This window comes from Phalacrocorax aristotelis, chromosome 12 (assembly GCF_949628215.1).
Source record: "Phalacrocorax aristotelis chromosome 12, bGulAri2.1, whole genome shotgun sequence".
In the NCBI taxonomy this organism is placed as follows: domain Eukaryota; kingdom Metazoa; phylum Chordata; class Aves; order Suliformes; family Phalacrocoracidae; genus Phalacrocorax; species Phalacrocorax aristotelis.
This window is the reverse complement of record NC_134287.1, coordinates 14,415,240-14,437,163: the sequence shown is the minus strand read 5'-3', so window position 1 is coordinate 14,437,163 and position 21,924 is coordinate 14,415,240. Positions and strand designations below refer to the sequence as shown.

General features: G+C 41.3%; 1 protein-coding gene across 2 annotated transcripts in view; it reads right to left on the bottom strand.

Annotated features, from left to right (window-relative positions):
- Positions 1 to 10,611, bottom strand: part of TRUB1 (TruB pseudouridine synthase family member 1) — a 29,853-nt gene extending 19,242 nt beyond the window's left edge. The window contains exons 1-4 of one of the 2 annotated variants that reach the window (XM_075107306.1): positions 10,424 to 10,611; positions 9,985 to 10,100; positions 8,608 to 8,700; positions 5,115 to 5,170 (exon numbers count right to left, since the gene is read on the bottom strand). In XM_075107306.1, the coding sequence (XP_074963407.1) occupies positions 5,115 to 5,170; positions 8,608 to 8,700; positions 9,985 to 10,069 (234 nt within the window). In that variant the 5' untranslated portion in view covers positions 10,070 to 10,100; positions 10,424 to 10,611. The remainder of the gene's footprint in view (positions 1 to 5,114; positions 5,171 to 8,607; positions 8,701 to 9,984; positions 10,101 to 10,423) is intronic. The other variant, XM_075107305.1, reaches the window with a different exon arrangement.
- Positions 10,612 to 21,924: the final 11,313 nt, after the last annotated feature.

Here is a 21,924-nt window from a genome sequence, read left to right as displayed (position 1 = left end):
ATCGGTTGTGAACAAAACCTTGCTACCTCACATAGGGGATAAATTGTTTTCTTACTCTATGTAATTAAAGCAGGTAATGAAATGTAGCCCATCTGTGTGGAACAGTCTTGGGGTCTTATATAACTGCTTGCCCACCCAGAATTGTTGGTATACTGCACTCACAAGCATTAACCACTTTTTCTTTCAGAAATGGTCTAAAAGATACTTAACTGCACTAAACTCTAAACAAATCTGAAATACACTTAGTTTTAAAATTCATGGCTTCTATTTTAGACCCGAGAAAGTGACTGCATATCCAAATGCCTAGTTTTCCGTACTATACCAATTAGTCTAATAAGAAGTATTACCACTACCCAGAAATATTGCCCTTCCAAGAGAACTTTAAAATTATCAGAGTATGAAAAAAAAAACAAACCCCAGAACACAACACTATGCACTGTATGACTAAGTAGTTTTGGTTTTACTAGCTCTAAAAGAAAGCAAGATGAAACAAAGAGCTCAGCTCGTGATACTGTAAAGAAATTTTTGAGATTAAAATTAAGAGCACACACCACCAAGAGGATCCTTCAAACGGGAAGTCAACTCAATTTTCTTGCACTCATAAGTCAAATATAGGAACTGGAGCACAAAATGCTTTTGAAAATATATTTAAGAAAAAAAAAAAACCAAAGAAAAACCCCAAAAAAATCAAACCACAGTGAGGCTCTTCAAAAAGAAAATGAGGATTTCCAAAGATAGAGTGCTTACACCATCCTGGTGTGCATGTTAATGTGCAAACACACAAATGCTGGCAGAAGAATAGAGGTCTCAGAGACGCTGAGTTCTTATAAGCCTCCTGAAAACAGACAGATAGAAGAAATAAATCTATTACAGCTTCCACTAAGAAAAAGGCTCCAGAGGGAGCCTCACTGTATTACTGGATACCAAAGAGTACCTGTGGGGCTTGGGTGTCTAACGAGCTGTAAACAAAGTCACAAGAAAAGGCTTCATTAGTTCTGCTCCTTATAGAACTACTAGGCATGCTTTTTAATGTATTATTAATTCATTGAACTCATTGCCAAAAGATGGAAACTAAGGACTTAATTTTTAAAAAAATGAATTCAGGGAGAAAGCTAACAACCTTTGTGTTTGAGAAGTCAATGGGTACAAATTAAAGACTAATTTTTAGGACAGTAAGATAATCACAGGAGGTAAAGAAACAACCTTCTTTATGGACACTTTCTTCCGCGGGATCTGCTGTCAGCCCTCTAGGGAAACAATTTTGCAATATACAAACTCTAATCCCGGAATTACAAAGCAAGAAGTAACTTACTTTCAGAAATTCTCTATGTGATTTGAACCAATTCCTGCCCAAGAAAGCCCTCTCATAAGATATAAGCGCAACTGGCAAGTTTTGAGACCTGGTCACTGACCTAGCACTCATTTTCCATCCATGATTTGTAAAAACGCAAATTTTTCCAATTATAATAAATAGAAGTTACCGCAGATCCGGCCACTGATGTGTCTTCATTCTGCCCATAATCTCTTTTTCGAGGCTTTATGATCTTTTAGAGTATGGGTTTTACTCTATTCATTGTTTGGGGGTTTTTTTTTGGATGGTGTTTCACTCCAGAGAAGCCACAACTTCTGAGATTAAATTTTCTATTTCAACCAGTCCCTGTGGAGCCTTGTGCAACCAGCACAAAGTACTCAGGCAACTCCCCTCAACCCACTGAGCACTTGGGGTTTCAGATTATAGGTGGACCATGACAAGAAGTTCAATCCTCAGATAAAAACAATATGCCCATGCTTTCTGCTCATCAAGAGGCAACAATTTCAAGCACAGTTTGATGGATAGAGAAGTTCTAGCTTCATTCACACTAGTATGACTCAAACTCTCTTAGGGTGAATCCAGATGTTATTTCACTGAAAAATATGCAAATTAAACATGGAACTGAAGTCTCAAAATCTCAGTTATCCTGTTTTATCCCACCTAAAAATAAAGTCTGTGTGTGTTAGAAAACATCTCCCAACAGGAAGTATGTGAATAATGAATTTCATTGATTATTGTTCTTCCCTTTTTTCTTCTCTGATGACTCCCTGATCATTTGCCCCACTGCTTCTATGTAACAGCACATTCTTGTAGATGCGAAGTTTTAAAACAGGATTACCACTTTGGAAACTGTGCTGCTAGCTAGCATTTCCCCCCTAAAAGATCACCTCCACATGGTGTTTGAAACAGACAAGTCACCATAAGAGGACTCCTTCAGCAACAATCTACCATAATAAAAATTGCCCCCCCCCATTGTATTAATGTTACTGGTGAAGCAGGAAATATTTTCTCATTCTACTATCTTTATTTTGCAAACACGATAAAACAATTTCTCTCAAAATAATGCAGTGAAAAAAGTCCAAGCAAGACCAAGTCCAAGTCCTAGAACAGAAGAAGGCAAAGTGACTCTCCTATGGAACATATATTAAATGCCCAGTATTTAAATTCCAGATCCAAGAGGATTCAGCTTCCCCCCCTCACTTGGAACATTTGAAACAAAATATAGCAAACAAACAAAACCTAAGCCAGCTTGCACATATTTTTATTTCTGGATAAATATTACGAACTCAATGAGAAATCTGGAACACTAAGTAGGTATTGCCCTTGGCTGCACATTTTTATTTGTTTTTAGTTCATTCATAAGGAGGTCAAACCAACGGAGAGGAGGTTTACACCGAAAGAGTAACACTCCGTCAGTGTAATGTGTATGAGTTGCAAATTGAGTGATAATGTTCAGAGCTGCCACAAAGAGTCAGGAAAGTTTCACACGATGTTTGGGAAAAAATCAGAGCTAGTCTAATCTCTGGCAGAGCCACCATATGGAGTTTACTGCAGTAACATACGTTTTGGCCACTCAGTATAGCTCTGCTGCCAGCAATGATAGACTGAACTATTTCTTTACAAGATATATTCCTACAATCAAACAGCAAATCCCAACCAGAGAGGCTCAGGCAGTTCATCTGTATCTTTACAGTAAAAAAAGGAACAAGACAAAAACATCACACTTCAACAAACACTTTACCATTCACAATGGTAAAAACAACAAAATAAGAGTATAAACTCCTAGCACATGGCATTGGATGCAAACCTATTTAGACAGCCATGGATTTATCTGTATCAGATCTCTCACTACATTATGAACCTTTGTTGTCAGTGTGGTCAAAAAAATAAATAGGCAGATATCTGTGGGAGATCCTTCAGCTTCCTTAAGCCTCTCAAGTAATTGTGTGCCTAATTTATTGAAGTATAAATAGAAAATAGGAAAGCAGAGACAAGCTCCAAATGAAGGCTTACGACCACCATGCCACCTGGCATGGACGTTAGCTACCTCATGCACTTCACCACGTCAGAATGCACAAGTAGTTGCAGTGGAAGACCTGATCTACTGTCAGAACGTGACTTTGCTTGCCTTATCGAATCATGTGCTCACAGCACCAATCTAAGGCCAGGGGACAGCTGATGGGTCCAGCTGGGGTAGCTTACCAGACTGCCCCCACTGCCCATTTCTCCTCTGCATTCCCCTGCCTTGTCCCTCAGCAGCAGCTATAAGCCTTCTTGAGCTACCTGGGCACAACATTGGCTAGATAACACTCCTACTGGCTACAGGACTTCACGGTGAAGTCAACAAGGAGCTTATGCATACTCTCTTCTGTGAAAAAGATTGAAACTACTTCATCCATCACAGCTGTTTCCACTGTGAATATAAGCTTAAGAGATACTTCAATTGCTTTACATTTTTTAAAGTCAATAATTTTAACACATTTAGCTATGATGACTTAATTTAGCTGAAGTATCTCAATGCCGGGGTTTTTTTAGCTTAAAAGTTCTTGCTAACTGCTTACACTTCCACTGTAAATCCAGCTCCAGCTGCTTACTGCCTGTTTCAAAATGCAGATGCCTCTGAAATCTAGTCCTATAAACCAAATGCAAACCCTTTACAGCCAGTGCAGAGACTGACACTGACTACAGTAAGTTTTGGATCGGACTCTACAGCTGTGTCTTTTTAAGCTGGTTGTATTCTCATCTGTCAAATTATTTTCCTTTGAGTTGAACTGAAGCTTGTCAATCAAATTCTACCTCAAGTTATCAGTTCACCACCTGCAAAGAGCTCAAGTCTTCACACCAGAAAAGAATGGGATAAACAGCAGAATAAAATGCATTAGAAATGCTATCAATATGCTGAGCCCACTATCGACTTGCCCTGAGTATAAGATGAAATCTGGAAGGCTTAATTGATTTCTGCATCTGCCATTCTTACCTAAACTTCTAATTTAAAAATAATGGCTAAACCCACATATTTTTACTTGCAAGGATGGAATCAACACTGGTAAATTATTCTTGGGAGCAGATGCACTTGTTTGCATATGTAACACCTACAATCTGGAGTGCACTCACCAAAGACATAGTACAACTATCAAAAGCAGCAATGAACAAGATTGCTATCTGTCAAGGCTCCAGTCTATATTATCTCATGTAACCACAGGGCTTTTGTTACCTTTGGCTTCTAACATGTGCCTATCCATGCATTTGTAGAGCACCTGTTTGCAGGATCTGCAATCTGGAACAACAGCTACCATCACAAATGCAAAACACTCTTACTTCCAAGAGGTGCCTCTTAAGGCCTCTTGGTATTTAAGAGGAGAGAAGAGAAACAAAGACCATCTGTTACTGCAAGCTAAATAGCAATTATGTTATCTACACATAAGGAAAATGACCAAAAACTGAGCCGTCATACAGAGTTACATCCCAAAAACATCATTTACAGTGCCATCTTCATTACAGTTTTCCCACTTTTTTTTGTTGAAAACAATAAATAGTACAGAAATCTTCCTGTAAAACAGGAATCTGGTTTCTATTAACATATTGTAGAAAAACCAAGACAAAGTTTTTAAAATACACATTCTGGATGTAAGAGTCTTTCATATCCAATATCTGACTAAATACAAAAAGGAACTGAGGGACACATTTAAACTAAATATGCAGGATGGTTGAGATATTTGTATGCTGATACAGCTCTTCACTGGAAGAGAAAAATAAAACAAACAAAACCCCTGACTAATACAAGTCATTTAGCCTTCCTTACCTTGGAACCTGCCAACATAGTTCTCAGCATTTTTGTTCCTTTTCCAATACCAACCACTGCAAAGACAGAAGGAGAAATGTCACTTCAAAACCAGCTCTGCAGTTCTCTTATTCAACACCATTCACTACTAAATATTATGCTAGTCAGAAATACAGCCTTTCATGCTCTGTTAGCATATAAAGAGAGTCCATGCTTATGCAAAAGTATCTCTGATGTTCAAACATGGGACTATTGAAAGGTAAAAAGTCTAAAGCAGAAGATAAATAAGCTTCACCTATTGTTAAAATGCTTTAATTCAACCCCCAGATTTATCTTTTAATCACCAAAGAAATGGATAGTGCAATTAATACATCTCTGGTTTGATGAAGGCTATGGCTCACTAACAATGAATCTAGCGTTCACTGTAACTAAACAACCCTTTTAAAGGTTGATAGTGACTGAGAGTAATACAGCCAAGGCAGCATAATGAAATTGTTTATCAGGCTTACAGCAAGCAAATAAAATAATCCAAAGGTCCAACTGCCTCTGTCAGAAATCTTTTATAATCAAACCTTCCTATTCCTGTGTATGTACAGACTACTGTTTATTCAATCTTAAACCAGTGTTCTGCAAAACAGCAATCAGTCAGCTTTTTGTAAAAGAAAGAGAATGAAAAAGGGCTCTATTTTATATTTTACTTGAAAGCTTTTTACAACAAGGTGCTTTCCTGGAATATGCTTTCCTATCAATTTTCTCCACATACAGCAATCCAAAGAAACAATGAAAATTTTAGAAGGAAATTAGTTTTGTCTGCAACTCATGGAATAAATTAACAGCTTATGTCCTTGATTTTAATAAAACTACAGAGTTAAGGGAGTTTGCAGGAAATCAGCTTTGTGTTAACCAAGAGCCAGTTCCAAAATCATCAAACTGACAATGAACTTTTTTTTTCTGAAACAAATACTAGTGCTCTAATGCTTCTCAATATTTACACTCCGAGACTCATTAGATTGCTTCTTATTCCTGACTACTTCTCCTGTTGTTCCTGAGGGTTTTTAATCACATATGCCCTCATGCTTGTGCTTTTGTGTACCTTCAGTTCAGCCTGTTCCTGTCATATTTGCCAGATAGGAACGAGCTGCAACAAGGCTGAGAAAAAGAGATAAGCACACAGATAAAACTTCATAACCAAGCAGTCTTCTTGCAACGTGATGACATCACTGACACTTCAACATAACTGCTGAGCTGAAATTTGCTGAATAGTGTCAAGAGATACAATAGAATGATTTTAAAGAGACATTGAATGCTTTTGTGAACACAATACTAACAATCTTCCCCATTAATCATCAGCGTATGTATTACTGAAAGGCGACATAAACTAAATCTACCAGACTACACAGAGCGTAACAAGGTTTAACTGAATTTCTAATTTTGATACTTTTTCATCTTTTCTTCTACTATGGAAGCATAATTCAGAACTGGCATATAGAAACAAGCCAAATATTTACAATTCCCACTGTACAGCAAGAAACACTAAACTGGAACCAGAGCCCTAGACTGATATTAAAAGATATTTGCTAAGACTTGACCTACAGTTCCTTCCTTCTTATCATCATCATTAGGTCTCATATTTTAGATAAAAGAAGTTGAGTCATAGCTCCCACCACCTTACAAACACAATGGAAGCCACAGACGGGGACAGACAGAAGATTTTCCCTCTCAGAAAGCAGTCGCTCCAGGCTCCTACCAGTGCAGGGCCATCACATGCCACCTGGTCTCTAAGCTGCCTTTCACTCACACCCCACAGCTCACTGACCTGTCTCCAAGGTCCTTCCTCAACTACATTTGCTGTCAGTAAGAAAAGAAATACATAAGTATATTTTCTAATGAAAAGTATCACCCAGTTATTTGCAGTACACTTGGCACACTAAGCAAGACTCTGTATCCACTGATTCCCATGAACAAAGTTATAGATATGCAGTACATAAAATTTGGGAAAGAGCAGTATAGGTTAAGAAAGGATAGAGGTTTCAGAACATAAATACTTCTTTTATGCTACTGTTCATGTGGAAAGAAAGCTTTCTGCCCCACCACCCTGTCCCAAAAAGCAGCACACATTTTCTGAATAAATTGTTTCTGTCCTCGTTATCTTACTCAAACCCACAAGAAATCTGGGCACATTCCCTTTCCCACTCCTCTCCAGTTTTGTCCTTTCCAATCTAGCTACCATCGATTTTTCTCTGTGTGTTTTGTATGGCAGTGCAATGAAAGATGCTCTACTCGCTCTTTACCAAGCACATCAAGCCCTAGTACTTTTTGTCATGCCACAGGAGCAGGCTTTGGAGACTGCTGGATATCAGAGAACTGTAGGAGAAGCGATTAAGAAGCAAGAGTGATTTTTCTCTTCCTATGGATCAAAGCTGTTGACTTCCCACAATGAGCAGTAGCATGCTCAAAGGGAACATCTGCGTAAAAGGAAAACATCCGCTTCAGCAATACAGCAATACACACAGTACAGGAAAGTGGAACAAAGAAAGCTTACTTCTAGCCCAAGAATGTTACATTTTGCAATATTCATAGGTGACAGAGAAAGACAATTCCTAGCCTATAGGCCTCTACCAGCAACAGTCTCGGCAAACAACATCCCCTTGAGCAGCTCTTCCTGAGAGAAGTCATTATATCAAAACTTGGTGGTTTTACTTTCAGTGTATACTCACAGTTGTACCTATTGTATTTCAACACCAAAAAAGTATTGCTGTCATTGCTTCTTGCCAAGTAGAGCTACAAGGCTATGATTTAAGCAAGCTGTAGTTTGCACGTTACTTGTTAACAAAACTATTGGTGGCAATGTATGATATGGGAATAATCCAGCCCGATGGCCTCACACACAGCTGAGTTTTCAACACCAGCAATCAACGCATTCTGTTCCTTAATGAAACAAAGGAATTTGATAAATGGATTGCTATCAAAATTAAAAGACAAAATTTCTTTCATGACTCTTCTTTATGAAGCAAGACAGGACAGGAAGAGAAAACTGTTTCTTTGCTGAGCCTCAAAAAAAGCAGCAGATGAATTGCTCTTTTACATCTTTCATTTGGCAAGTATTACATCCCAAAAGGCTCACTCAAAACCCCAGAAAAGCATTAGTTTAAGAACAAATACTGTGGAAAATTGTGATGCCTATAAGTCCCCAGCTTAAGTAAAAAAAGCCATCAATTTCTGAGGTAATTTAGAATTCATTACATAAGAGCCTGTATTTTCATGTAATAGCCGACAAGTTATTTCAGGAGTTTAGGAGGCAGGGGAATATAGCCTTCTGTTAAGAAACACATTCTATGCATGTAAAAGTATATGCAGAGAAAATTTAACCCAGATCACTCTTCCACAGTAACTTGTCTTTCCTGCAAAACCTGCCATGCGTATCCCAAATTGTTCCTCTGCCTCTGATTTCATGGAGGCATGAAAATGTTTCCTAAAATAGTCTTTTGATGACTGTATTTATATTTTTCATTACCCAGAACTCCTGCTGCTGCACTGTCCAAAGTTCCACCATGTCCAATTTTCAAAACTTGGTTTCTTTTGTTCCCATTTGTTTGCACGCCAGCTTCTGCAAATAGAAATTGAAAGGAAACATTATAGAATAACCTTAGATCACAGGAAAAATAGCACACAATTCCAGACTGCTAAAGGAGATAAAAATCAATTGAAGTATGAATTAGTAGTGCAGAAACTGCTGTACTGAATAAGACCCATGATTCATCTGGGTCTACTCCCAACCTCAAACAATTAATGAGCTATCTTCACTTAGATTCTAATCAAGTCTTATGTAGCATTATAAGTGGATGTTCAGAAAATACTACTAGAAAACCTGGCAGACAGTTCACCTGTGAAGTTTCATCAACAAAGCACACAAGCTCTAGCAGATGAGTCCCTGAAATAATCTATTATACAAATTCTATGCCAAATAATCTGATCAATTCTTGTTGTATTTACTTCCACATAATGGATCATGTTTATTCGCATGTACACAGCCCTGTGGAAACTGCAACGAACTGAACTTGCTCACTGCCACTTTTGAGCTGTCAGAGCATCTCAATCCACCATACTTCCTATGCAGCTGATGAGTCCACGAGTTTTGCAGAGTCCAGTACCCCTTATTTATTAGTATTAAATATGACAAACACTCTAAGCTCCCTTACCTACTGCTATTATCTCTTCGTTACGCCTTTCACATCAGGGAATCAGACACAGTCTGGCCAAATCTCTTCCATACAAAGCTGAACTAAAGTCTGTGCCTATGCTACAGTTCACTACAGAGTAAATCAGCCTGAATAAACACTTACCAGTCTGAAAGTATGTTCTCACTTCATCAGCAAGTGCCCAAAAGCCCAGATTAGATGACCAAGTCCCCATATGCATTACAAAGAGAACCTAAGCCATAGTCCCTCACACCTTTGCAACGACCACACTTTTTTCCCCTAATATCTGACATTCAGACTTCCCTGTATTCAGAAAATGCAGTTTCTGCAGACTGTGCCCAGGACTTTCAGTCTCCTTGAAACACTATGGTTTTCACTCATTTGGTGATTTTTTTTGTTTGTTTTTAACAGCAATAGGCAGTGGGACTGAAGCAGAGCACCCTGCCATTGCTGTGCTGCAGTGATGCTGCTGACACCCATTCTGGCAGATGGAACCACGCTGCCCCTGGGACCCCGCTCAACAGCTCTCCCAGCAAGTCAGGATTCCCTGCATAGTGCACTGCAGGACTGGAGCTTTCTGTGGGGCAAATCTCACCCCCATTCAGAACGAAGGCTCCCATCATCCTGTACCTTTGGCAGTAAGAGATGCCTGCCCCAAATAAGCAAATGGCGAATACGGCCTCACAGCTCACCGTGCAGCGTGACCAACACACTGAGTCTTGCAGGGACCCAGCAGCTCCACGCAGCGAGCCAGAACGTATCCAGGAACGGCTCCATTCCCCAACCTGGGCCACGCCATGGCTGCAAACTACCACAAAAAAAAAAAAAAAAAAAAAAAAAGTCAAACCCCAGTTCTCCTTTAGTTTTATGAATGCTGAGAAACAGGGTGCAGTGGCTTGACAGGGGCTGTGTTTCCAGCATCCTAACCAACACACACACCACCGCAGCGCCCATCCCACGGCCACGCCGGGCCAGAACACTCGAGGGCTGGATGGGCGTTCTCCTCAGGCCGGCCTGCTCCTGCTCACACCTACCTCCCTGCCACCACGTCCTCGCTTCGCCACCAAACCCTGCCTCGGCCCTCCAGGCCCAGCTTGGGAATTCCGCGCCTCGCCGCCCCTGGCCGCCTACCTGCCAGCAGCCTCTCCTTCAGGAGGTTGAGCACGCCGGCCGAGGTGGGCCCCTTGGGCTTGTACACCGCGAACAGCCCGCTCAGAGAGAAGAGCTTATCGGCGGCCTTGCCGACCACGGCGCCGCCCGCCTCCCTGGCAGCCATGCTCCCGGCAGGCCCCGCCGGCGGCGGCCGCCGGCCCGGCGCCGCCGCCCTCCCGGGGGCCGCTGGGAAATGGAGTCCGCGGGCAGCGGCGGGGAGACCGTGAGGGAGGGCGGGGGGCCGTGAGGCGAGGCCGGCGGACAGAAAGCCGGGCACTCCCGGTCACAGCCCGGCAGCCAGCGGCAGGGCCGGGCCGGAGGGACCGGCGGGGGGCCTCGCGTGGGACGCCTCCCGCGGGGGGCCCTTCGGGCCAAACAGAGCGGCTTTAGGTAGCTGCACCAGGCACCGGGGCTTACTGCAGGCACTGCCGGGGAGGTTGGCCAAGCGGTGTGTGTGTCCCCTGTCGCCATGTTAGTCATGGTACCTTCATTGCCCAACTTGAAAGAATTATGTTCTGCTGAGTAGTTGCTGAGTCCGTTAATCTTCTTGCCTTTGCATATGTCATATAAGGGCATACTGGGAAGGCAGGCTCTTCTCTCGGATCGCTCGCCTCCGTACAGAAGTACAGAGTGTGGGTTTTCCTCTTCAGGCCCTATTTGTACAGACTCATTTCTCTGACAATGCTCCCAAGGCATTTAAGCTAGCTGTGCTTGAGCAAGGCACAGAGAGCTTGGATATTTCATTCACGCATTTCATCTGTTCATTTGTAAGACCCTGCAGATGAAACCATGAAGAGACGCTGTTACGGGGAGATAAATATGTGGTTGGCTAAGGGCTATGCATGTTCCCAGTCCTTCCCAGAGCTGAAGTCAACGGCGCTCTCGGCACAGGGCAGGATCAAGGCCCCTGTGTGGTTTTTCAGTCCGTACAGGATTCAGCAGCTCACGCCGTGCCCGCTCACGCCTTCCACAGCAGCTGCCTGGCCCGGCGATTCCAGCTGCAGGCTACTGCCGCCGCATCCGTGAGATGGGTAATGGCTCCCTGCCACCAGCAATGCCCACCAGGCCCCCGCACGCCTCCTGTGCGTTAGTAATTGGGCACAGTATTTGCTTAGCCCTCATCTACATAGCTGTAATGTGTCTGTGGAGATATGTGCTGTTACCATAATCTGCGAGGGTGGATCCCCTGGTGAGCGGTACGGGTGGTGTCATTGCAGGACACGGAAGCAACGTGTCGGAGTCCTTCTCCAGAAGGTAAAATGGCAAAGCCACGCTTGGGTAAAAGGTCAGTGGGAAAATTCCTACTGATTTACACTGAGTTAAAATTTAAGCAGAGTTATGGAAGGCATGTGCCTGCTAAAAAGAGCTTAAACAGAGATTTCTCTCTGTAAGTGGGCTCAAGCAAAACTATTTAAACGTTACTATTAAGAAATGGTGTTCGTAAGCTTCCAAGCAAGGAGGTTGCAGCCCAAGGACTGCAATGCAAACCTGTCACACCATCATGGCCAACAATATCGCTGGGTCAGCAGACTGCTTTGAAAACATCACAAAGGATCAGAGGGAGAATATGCAGAAATGAGAGCTCCACTGTCAGCATAAAGATGTCCTTAACGCAAAGAGTACCTCAGCTTTCCAATAATGCAGCGGCAGATGTGAGAAAAACTCCCGGTACTGACTTCTCAGGACTGACCTAAGCAGAGGATTGTCTAAAATGATGTAATTAACCTGACACAGGCACAGGGCATGAGCTGAAGGTCAGTGTCTGACCCCCAGTACTGTTTCCACAAATTGCAGAAAGCTTTTTTCTTTTTTTGTTTGGGGTTTTTTTTTTGAGGACAAGGTTTCAGCTGTCTAAATAAACCATCCCTACTCTAATTTTTAGTATTGAGCAGCAAGTTCTTATAGGTGTCCCAGACCTCTGTATCAGCAATTAAAACACTTCGTTATTGCAGCAGATGGAGTCTTTGAAGGCTTAGAAAGAAGAATTTTGCTTTGACTTCAGTGGGCATTCTATAAGGGCCCAAAAATAAGAATTATGAAAAGCTATTAATGGCCATCAGTATTTTAGTGAGCTGGAAGTATAAGTGTACATAAATCTCACATGGCTCTCTTTGTGGGGTAAGGTTATTCAATATTCAAAATGGTGGGAGTGATGTACCAAACTGTTCATCTCGAGGGCATTATTTCAGATTTGCCTCATGTTGCTTGTGATTAAAAGTCATTACCATCTGCTCAGTAGCCTATTTGAAATGAGATGTTTGTCTCCATCAATTCCTAGCCAAGCCAGGATCTACAATAACCAAAAGCATGATAAGAGTTACTGACTTTATTTGCAGCCTTAATGAAGGAGCTGAGTAAATGGCTGAAAGGACAATGTTGCTGTATGCATGGAACATGGTAGGTCTAATAGTGGCAGGCCAAATCCTCCACTCAGGTCACTGGAATTGCACAAAGTAATGCCTCAAGGATCTGGTGCAATTATGCTTTATAGAGAAGAGATAATGGGTAGTAGCGGTAGTCTGTGCAAACAGCCGATGAGTGGTATTGCAGAAGAGGAGAAATCCATTACTTTGTTGTGCAGAACAGAGACACAAAATTTCCTTCTACCTCCTCCAGAAAGATGCTCACTTCTTTGTGTGATTTCAGACTGCCTTTTTCTGAGGTAATGCTTACAGACCATAATGCAGAAGAAAATGATGCTTCATTACAGCTTTTAAAGTAAATTCAGTAGTAACAGGCCATTTCTGTATTTGTGTTCACTTTATGATTCCACCTTTATCATCTGTATCCAGATCAGAGCAAATAATTGCAAGGAGGTCAATCACGGCTGATGTTCTTCCTGTAAAAACAAAGAGATGCAGCTGTTCGAAAGTTTAAGTCCTAGATGTGTAAACTGCTCCCTTGTCAGTTAGTGGAATTTTGTCTGTAATAGGTACTATCAAAGCCTAAAATACACAGATGTTTTTTTCCTCTAACTGTTCCATCTGTTTGGAAAATAAAGCATAGATAAATAACTCTTCAACTTGTTAGTTCATTCGGTCCCATTCAGATGGGCATCAAGCACATAGTTCATTGTGTTTGAGTGGTTCTGAACTAAAGTAGGTTCTTCAGTATCTTGTTGAACTGCAGCAGTTTTGAAAAAAAGAATGCCAATTATTGCATGCAAGGGAAAGCTATAACTACCCATGATGTACACTAATCCTAGGTTTGGCAATTTTTGTTAGTCATTTTCCCCATGAGAAAAGGTTCCTAAACAGCAAGTATTTAATGAACAGATTTTTGTATTTTGTACAGAACAAGATCAGTGGTTAAGGTTTATACCAAATTGGATTTTATGTCTAGGCTTTTGCTTTTTTTTAGGAATATTTTCTTTCCACCTTTATTCTGGATTCTCTGACATTAGAGGGATTATTTTTAATTGAGAATAGTTTAGACAAGAAAAGGTTTTGGATAGCTGATTTAATGCAGATTTATAGAGTCAATCTGAGTTGAACTGGGCAGAATATATTAGGATTCAAAAGCTGTTCCTTCTTTATGTGAAATGGGATTCTGGCAGTTAGTTAAAAAAAAGAACAGGATTTTTTCCTGATCACTGGTAGGTCACAAATGGTGTAGAGCTACAGAGAAATATGATACAGATATGATTTTAATTGCTCGTTCTGGACCCTTTCTAAACATATTGCATTAGTAAGTGAGGAGATATCTATTATGGACTGGGAAATTAGTTTTAATCTCTGATCCATGCCCAGGTGTGTCTGTTAATGACAGAGGACTAAGCATGGTCTGGAATGAGAAGATTCAGTGATTCTGAGGGCAAGAAAAACAGCTGGCTTTGTACAATTTCAGCATTCACCTAAATATGTTCATAATCAGCCCTTTGGCAACTCGTTCACAGCTTATGGGCTCACGTATAGACTCTGATCAATGGTTTGTGAGATGGATGCCCAGCAAAGAGGATACCTGAGCTCCAACACCTCAGATGACCTCCTTTCCTCACCTGCTCATTTGACTGAAGGAACAAATTGTATCTCCAGAAAAAAAAGCACCTTCAATATCTAACATTAAAGTCACATTAAAGTTAAATAAATATTCTGTCACTTTCCTGACACAAGGAAGCTAAAGCCTATGAAGCCCCATCTGAAGAGTTAAGAGCTGCTCTTCCAAAACATTCCTGTACTTCCAGATTCAATGTGGCAGAGCCATCTCCTCTGCACAAAATACTGGTCAGTTCAGGTTCCCAGCCCACTACTGGAAGCCTCTAGAAAATGCATAGGGAAAGCATAAGAATGAAGACTGCAAGGAGCTTCCTTCCCTTACACACCCAGCTTCTCATTGTCAGCAGCTGGAGGTATTTTTAGCCAAAGCTTCAATGTGAGCTATTATATTTAACCATTATCAATGAATCTTCCATCCATTCTCTAATCTCTCTAATTGCTTTGAAGCCATACCTTCATTCAGCTTTTATTCTCTGGCAATGACTTTCTCAAGTTAGTTGGAGGTTGTGTGAAGGAGTCTTATTTATTTTGTCCTTTATTTTGAGCTACCTTGACTAGCACCAGGTACCTCCTGATTCTAGTACAATGAAAAATTCACTCATTATTTCCTCCATCTCTGTCATGATTTGAAAGGCCTTAAATCATATCTCGCTCTCTCCTCGTCTGTCTCTCCTCAATTTGAAGAATCATATTAAGTCTTTCTGAAGCTTTCTATTTAGTACTCCTCAGACAGAGGCTATTTGTTGGCTATAATCTTCATTATGATTCTATCTTCTCTGTTTTTAGATTTTTTCAACATTTTCCTTGATATGGGCTGACCAGTATTTTACTCAGCAGTTAAAATATGGCCATGTTACGGTTTTATAGCAGGATGTGACAAGACCTTCTGTTGTGCTTTCCATTCCTTCCCAAAATTCTTAGCACCTGATTTACATTTTTGATCTCTTTTCAAGGTGCAAAGCTGGACCTCCTGGGCACAGCTGGAGAGCGTCTTTCTGCACCAGTAAGATCATGTAGCACCATTAACAGAGCTGGGATGACGGTAGCAGGTGTCTCCGGCCCTCACCACACTTTCTTGAATGCCTGACACTTCATGTATTGCAAGTGAAGCTGCCTGATAGCTGTTCTCTTTCTCCTTGCATCCTCCATCTTCCACTGCATGGGTGCTTTTAGGGAGGGTCTACTGGACAAGCACACAAGTTATATTATTGAGGGAAAGAATAATTCTGTGCAGAAGTAGGATAGCACAAGTCATTATTTGCTTGTTTGTCTTTCCTCCCAGTCTGGCAAGTGTTCATACCCTTCCCAAGAATGGCCCACACTGGGTGACTCACAGCAAGAAAGTAAACAGCCAGCTGAAAAGCATTTCTGCAGAAGGCAGTTAGAAGAAGCACAGAGATGAAGGTTTGTTCCACGTTAGGGTCTTGGAGTTACAGCCTAAAATGTAATAATTTCTTAAAAGCTGTGGTCTACCATATGCTCATAAGAAGAAAGAGGTATCTCTTCTCACACTTGAAGAAGGGCTGTCTGGAATTGGCTAAGCATGTCAGGGTCTTCACGCCAAGAAGAGTGGGAATACAAGAATATGACGTCCCCACAAGATATGATCTCAATCAACAAATCTCTCCTCTAACTGGAGACATCCCCACAACAGTAATCCCACACACAGGCAGAAACTGTCCTTTCTCAGACTAACTCTAACCTGACAGTTTTCTCCAAGCCACCTTCTTTCTTTTGTTCCCTAGAAAGATTTGGTCCTTTGGGCTCTAAGCCTTTCGGAGAAAGGCATACTCCCCATATTCACCCTCTACCTGATCATTCACCTCTTGCAACTGCTCCTTAACATCTGCCTAGCTTAACACCTTTGTTGCTGTGAGAGGCTTGTAAACATCACCAACCCAAGCAAATACCTATGATAAGAAGGTCAAAGCTGTAGTTTTGCTGTCCATCGTCCCAAGAATGAAATTGGAGTGAAGGAGATGTTTGCTGTGTTCCCTGGCCAGAGGAGTCAGTGGCCACTCTGGCAGGTTTTGTCTGGAAGATAACCTGCTGGCATGAGAACAACCATAGCACACCTCCTCCATCCTTTTTATTGGCAGAATCTCACCCTAAATAAGCACAAGTAACCATGGATTAGTTCCAACTAATTCAGAAGGGCAGACAAACAAAAGTAGCCATTGCCCACAGGTGGGGGCTGCCAACTGCATCACTAATGAGAACTCCAGAATCAATAATCAAGCGGTTCCAGGCAGTGAAGTATATTTCTAATGCACCTTATAATACTGTTGACAGAAATTGTTCCATTTGCCATAAATTATTCAACTTTTAATTGTTTAGGCGTTGGAGTCTGTAAAGATGCTATTTGCCAACTGTAAGATTAAATTGATAATGTCTGCTCTTTATTTTCATAAAGTTGGACTTAAAATCACAGAGAGAAGAGAGACTCTGATTTTACAGATACCTTGTTAAAAACAAGATCAAGAAGATGATGATGAGTGTTTTGCCTTTTCATTCTGGGTTGCTATCATTAAAATGATATTCCATATTTACCGTGTCTGTGTGAACAAAGTAATAAATATTTTGACCATCACACATACCTAGATCAATATCCCACTCCATCTGGGTTATCTTGTGCCCTGTCTTGATCATGGACAGTGAGCAACACTAAGATGAGACTATATTTCTGCCTGTCACATCTGAACTCCTATACTTTTCTTCAAAATAAGAAAGTAAAATGGAGTAAAATATTTGTCAGTTTTGTTACATTTCTTCCAGGTTTCCATATATTTGTATCATTCTTTCATCAGCTGTTTTATCTTGCAGGATTTGTAAGGATATTGTCTAGACAGATGGACAAAGAAAAAGTTTGCTATTTGTAGCTATAGGGAAATGATATAGGGAAATGGTAATGAGAAGTTTGTTCAGAAATATTTTTGCTTAGAAAAAAGACTCTATTTACTAGAACTATAAATCTGATATCACCTAGAAAGTCGGGTTTGATTTTTCCACTCTAAACTGATTTAATTTAATTTGAACCTCTGTTTAAACTGTTTGGTTAAGGAAGGAATTGCTATTTGTGGTGTCCTGATTAAAATTCCACTTCTGAAAGAAAACGAGGTTGTGCATCCAACCTCAAATGTAAAAAGATAAAGTAAACCAAAATAAAGAATGTTTTCCTCTGTTGGAAGTTGAAAACTCCTTCCTGGAAAGCTGAAAAATGGCCAAAGTAATTTTTGTTTTTAGCTCTGAAGTTCACTTCGAAGCAGTATTCATTTACCCAGCTGAAGAGCTGAGTCCCAGGAGTGCTATCTGCTGAAGTCAGTGAGAGGTAAAGGATGCTCAAAATCATGCCCTAATTGCTAACTTGGCTTGAAGGTATGTTCTGTGTCCTCCTAAAAAGCCAGCCCCACATGGTAGGCTGTGGTGGCTGGGACAATCAGTGTATAAAGGTAGCATTGAAAAGAGGCCCGAAGTGGCTGTACCATGGCAATGATATTTTGGTGAATGATAATCAAGAGGTGACCAGGGATGTGCAAAAGATGATCTGCTTGAGTTATTGCTTCAGTGAGGATACTCTGCTTGAGTATCCTTTTGGTTTAAGTCCTTTTGTTCATGGGAAGGTCATTAAGTTATTTTGCTTCTGGAGTATATTTATTACTGTTAAATCCAGTGCAGTCTATTTAGTCTTTCTTGGTGCTTCTTTGTGAAACATTAATGAGAAGCTCACGCATGCAGTCATAGAATTTGTCTGATTACTCCATTCATATTTAATATGCTTGCTGCTTACACTTCTGAGTAACAACAGAAATTAGATAATGCAATACTTTAATCCTGGAGTGCCCCTAAATTTGGCTCTAAATTATTCATTATACTGGCTGAGGGCAAGAGAGCTGTCATAACCCTAAATTTATCTAAATTACATTGTCTAATTTGTGCCTCTTTGTTGTTATTCCCACTTTAAAAAATAACTAATTTTTATTGAAACTGAAAACATCCAGTTTTATCTGTTGCAGATTTATCATCATTCTCTCCAGAAGTACTGCAGTCAGCTAAAAGCGAAGATAAGTTAGTTGAACTTCAGCTTTATATGCAAAATGTGAGCCCTACAATCAAGTCAGACTGGGATGATCTGTTTTGTTAAAGTAGTGATTGTATTTTCTAGATAAGAGTATTTTTTTTAAACTGTCAATTGGACAAGATACACAGATATTAACCAGCTGCACTCTCACGTTTTTAGATTTTTATGCTTTCATTCTATAAACTAAATGTCTCTCTCATATGGGCTTTATCCAGAAACACACTATCAATGTAGTATTTTTCTGGTCTTTAAAGTAAATAAACCTTGTAAGGTAAAATGTCTAATCTAAGCCTAGATGGCCCCTCAAGTAGAGTCTAAAACTGTATCTTCAATGTTGGTGGGCTCATAATCTATTTACCAAAACAGATAGAATCTGTCAAACATCCAGATTCATTGCTGGGAACGTCCCAGCCTAAAAAGTTATATCTGAAAACAGGACTACAACATATAGCTCAGTTCAGATGTATCCCAAATTTCATGAAAGCAGAGGTTTTATAAGAACAGGTCACTTAAGGAGACTTGCATCCTCTGATCTGATCTTCTAGTAGAGATTTCCTGTTCTCACAGGAATGGTTCATAAACCACTTCTGAGTTTAAACCTTCTATGGAGTACGTACATATGCCCAGCATCCAACTGGATCAGATACCTAGGGCACTGGCACTGAGGTTCATCTCTAAGTGTTACTATAGACTGGCTGGCTGCCTAACAATGTGGGGCAAAACCAGGCTCACAGGAGGGGTACCGGAGCGTCACTGAAGTACCACCTCCTTCCAGAACATCTATGGGGAAATGAAATGTGAAGAATAAAGTGGGGTGTAACTACATTACACAAAAGCAAGCAGAACCCAGAAGCAGTGCAGGTACCCCCACTTTTTCCACATTGCCTGCACTGCTGAGTGAAATGGCCCCACTGTGGAAAGCCCCAGCCCAGAGGAGTGGCAGCACAAAAACTAGTCACTCATTCCCACACCTCAGCTGGACCAAACAACCTGGTCTGAAAGGCCAAAATGAGGATATGCCATAGAAAATGTGGTCACACTGTTCCTAAAATACAGCAAGTCCCCATTAAAAGTTTGGAACTTCTTTGTACTCATTTCCTTTCAGGTGACATGCATGGTAATGCACCATTATCGTCACCTGTTATTAAGAAATAAAGTAAAACATGTAATAGTCGGAGGCATTTTATTGCATCTCGAGCGCTGTCTCACTGGAACACTCACAGAGACAGATTGCATACCCTGACAGCGGTCCAAGGGGGAAAAAAAACAACTTTGGGAAGGCAACACAATCTACATTTCTTAGAGTTGAGCCAACAGACAGATGGCAGGAACGAAACGTCCTTAAAAAAATCCCATGGCCGTGGCCGTCCCGGCATCAGTCTGATACTTGGCCAAACAGAGACCCCCAGTGAATGAACTGCAAGGAGCTTAGACTCGTTTCAGTCCAAAAGAGCTTCAGGGGAAAGAGTTGGAATAGATGAACTGCCGCAAGTGACGGCAACTCAGAAAGTTAATATGGGAACCTGCCCATTCAATACTGGCAATGGGAGAGAGGGACTCAAAGAAATCTGTGATTTGATAGTCAAATGAATAAGTTATTTTTCAGCAATAGCGGAACAGTTAGTGTAACTGCTCCATGGCTGGTAGATGCAGCTGCTGGAAACTTACCTCTTGTGCAGAAAACAAGGGCAAGGCTTTTCCCCACTTAAATCCTCAAAAATAAAGCTTAAATTATATTTGTCTAGGCCATGACAGAGGCAGATTTATGGAAGAGCAGCATCTGTGCTCTTCCCTCGCCAAGGCTGTCTGCACAGCACACACTCCTGGGCAGGTACCAGCGTGTGGCTCCCCCAGCCACTCACACTGCTTGTGCCAGAGCAGAGTTTAAGGATTTGTCTTTTAGATAAATCCCATTAAATAATGCCTTAGATTTCCCCTGCATTTTGGAGAGCAGAAAATACCAGCTGGGGGAGGAATGAACGCTAGAATAGCAGATGCTATTAAAATACTTGTGACTCTTGTGAGACTTCTTCCTCATTCTTTTAAGTACAGCTTAATGGTTAACACAACTAAAAGAGGATCTGCTTTCCTCTTCAGAAGCATTTGTCCAGATTTAGCCTCAAAGTTCAACTTTTTAACATGGAAAACTGTGGTTTTCGTGAGATTCAGCAACACAGTACACTTGCTTTTCTCCAGAAAGCTTTGTGTTGTCTGACCAGCATAAAATGATAGGGGAGACAGACCTGATGCTCACAGGAAGGTGCTCGTGTCAGAGCATCACCATCATGTCTCCAAAATCAGCTGTGCTTTGTGCCTGGGGTCAGCAGCTGAAGCAACAGCCTTACATGATGCTGGTAGGCCAAGATCAATTCATAGGCACATGCTCCTACATGTTTCTGAAAACCTTCTGAGCTCATTTCAGAGGTTTCACGGGGCAGGGATCAGATAGGAAGGATGACCTTCACTCAGAAGCCCTTCCCTCAATGGGTAGAGTTGGCAAGGTCTCCCACTCCTAACTCATATTTCCATCTGTCCTCCTATTGAAGGATGAGGGTGAAAACATGCCTGGGGGAAGGCTGGCCACAGAGCTATTATTGGTTTTCCCTGCATCGTTGCTGTCCAAAGTGAAGGAGACATCCTGGCTGGTTACAGGCAGGCAGAAGGGGCTGCAAAGACTTATAAACCACTGAGCTGATTAGACTTGCTTTGATCATCACAGCAATTCTGCATCAAAGATGCTGTGGCAAATCACTGCATTGCACAGATCACTTTGCTGGAGCCATTCCTGGGTGAACATTTTTCTCCCCAAAGCCTGCAAAGGGGTTCTTTATTCCGTAGTAAAAACAGAGATTGAAGCAAACTATCAGAGGAGTGAGCAGGCTGCAGAGTCTTCTAATTTCCACTGGGGCCGGCCTTAGACCGCCAGTCCAGGCTCAGGGAGCAAAGAGGACACTTAAAGCCACTTTTCTACTTTCTGGTTTTGATTGCTGTGTTCTTCTTGCCTGCAGATCCAGGCCTTTGCTCTTCTATTTACCCTTCCCAGAAGTGCACTTAGCGATAAATGGAAGATTCGAATTCAGGCATTCACTCTGGGGAAAAAATAGGTTCCAATAAATAATGGTCACAGGTTAAGTCATCCAGGTATTGTGTATGCTTTTAATGGATATCAGAGAAAAAAATATGCCATAATGCTTGCAAATATCTTTTTTTTTACCCCCCCAACAACATCCATTTAAAATTATATCTCATGAGAGATTTCAGCTATTTTCTTTGCTTTCAAATGCAGCCTCTCTCTGTCTGTTCTAACTCTGAAGTGGAGAGCTGAATTCAAACTGCAGAGAAATCTGTTAGAAGATGCCTGGAGGTATATATGGCACAAAGGCACAGGAACTTTATCTTCTTCTCTG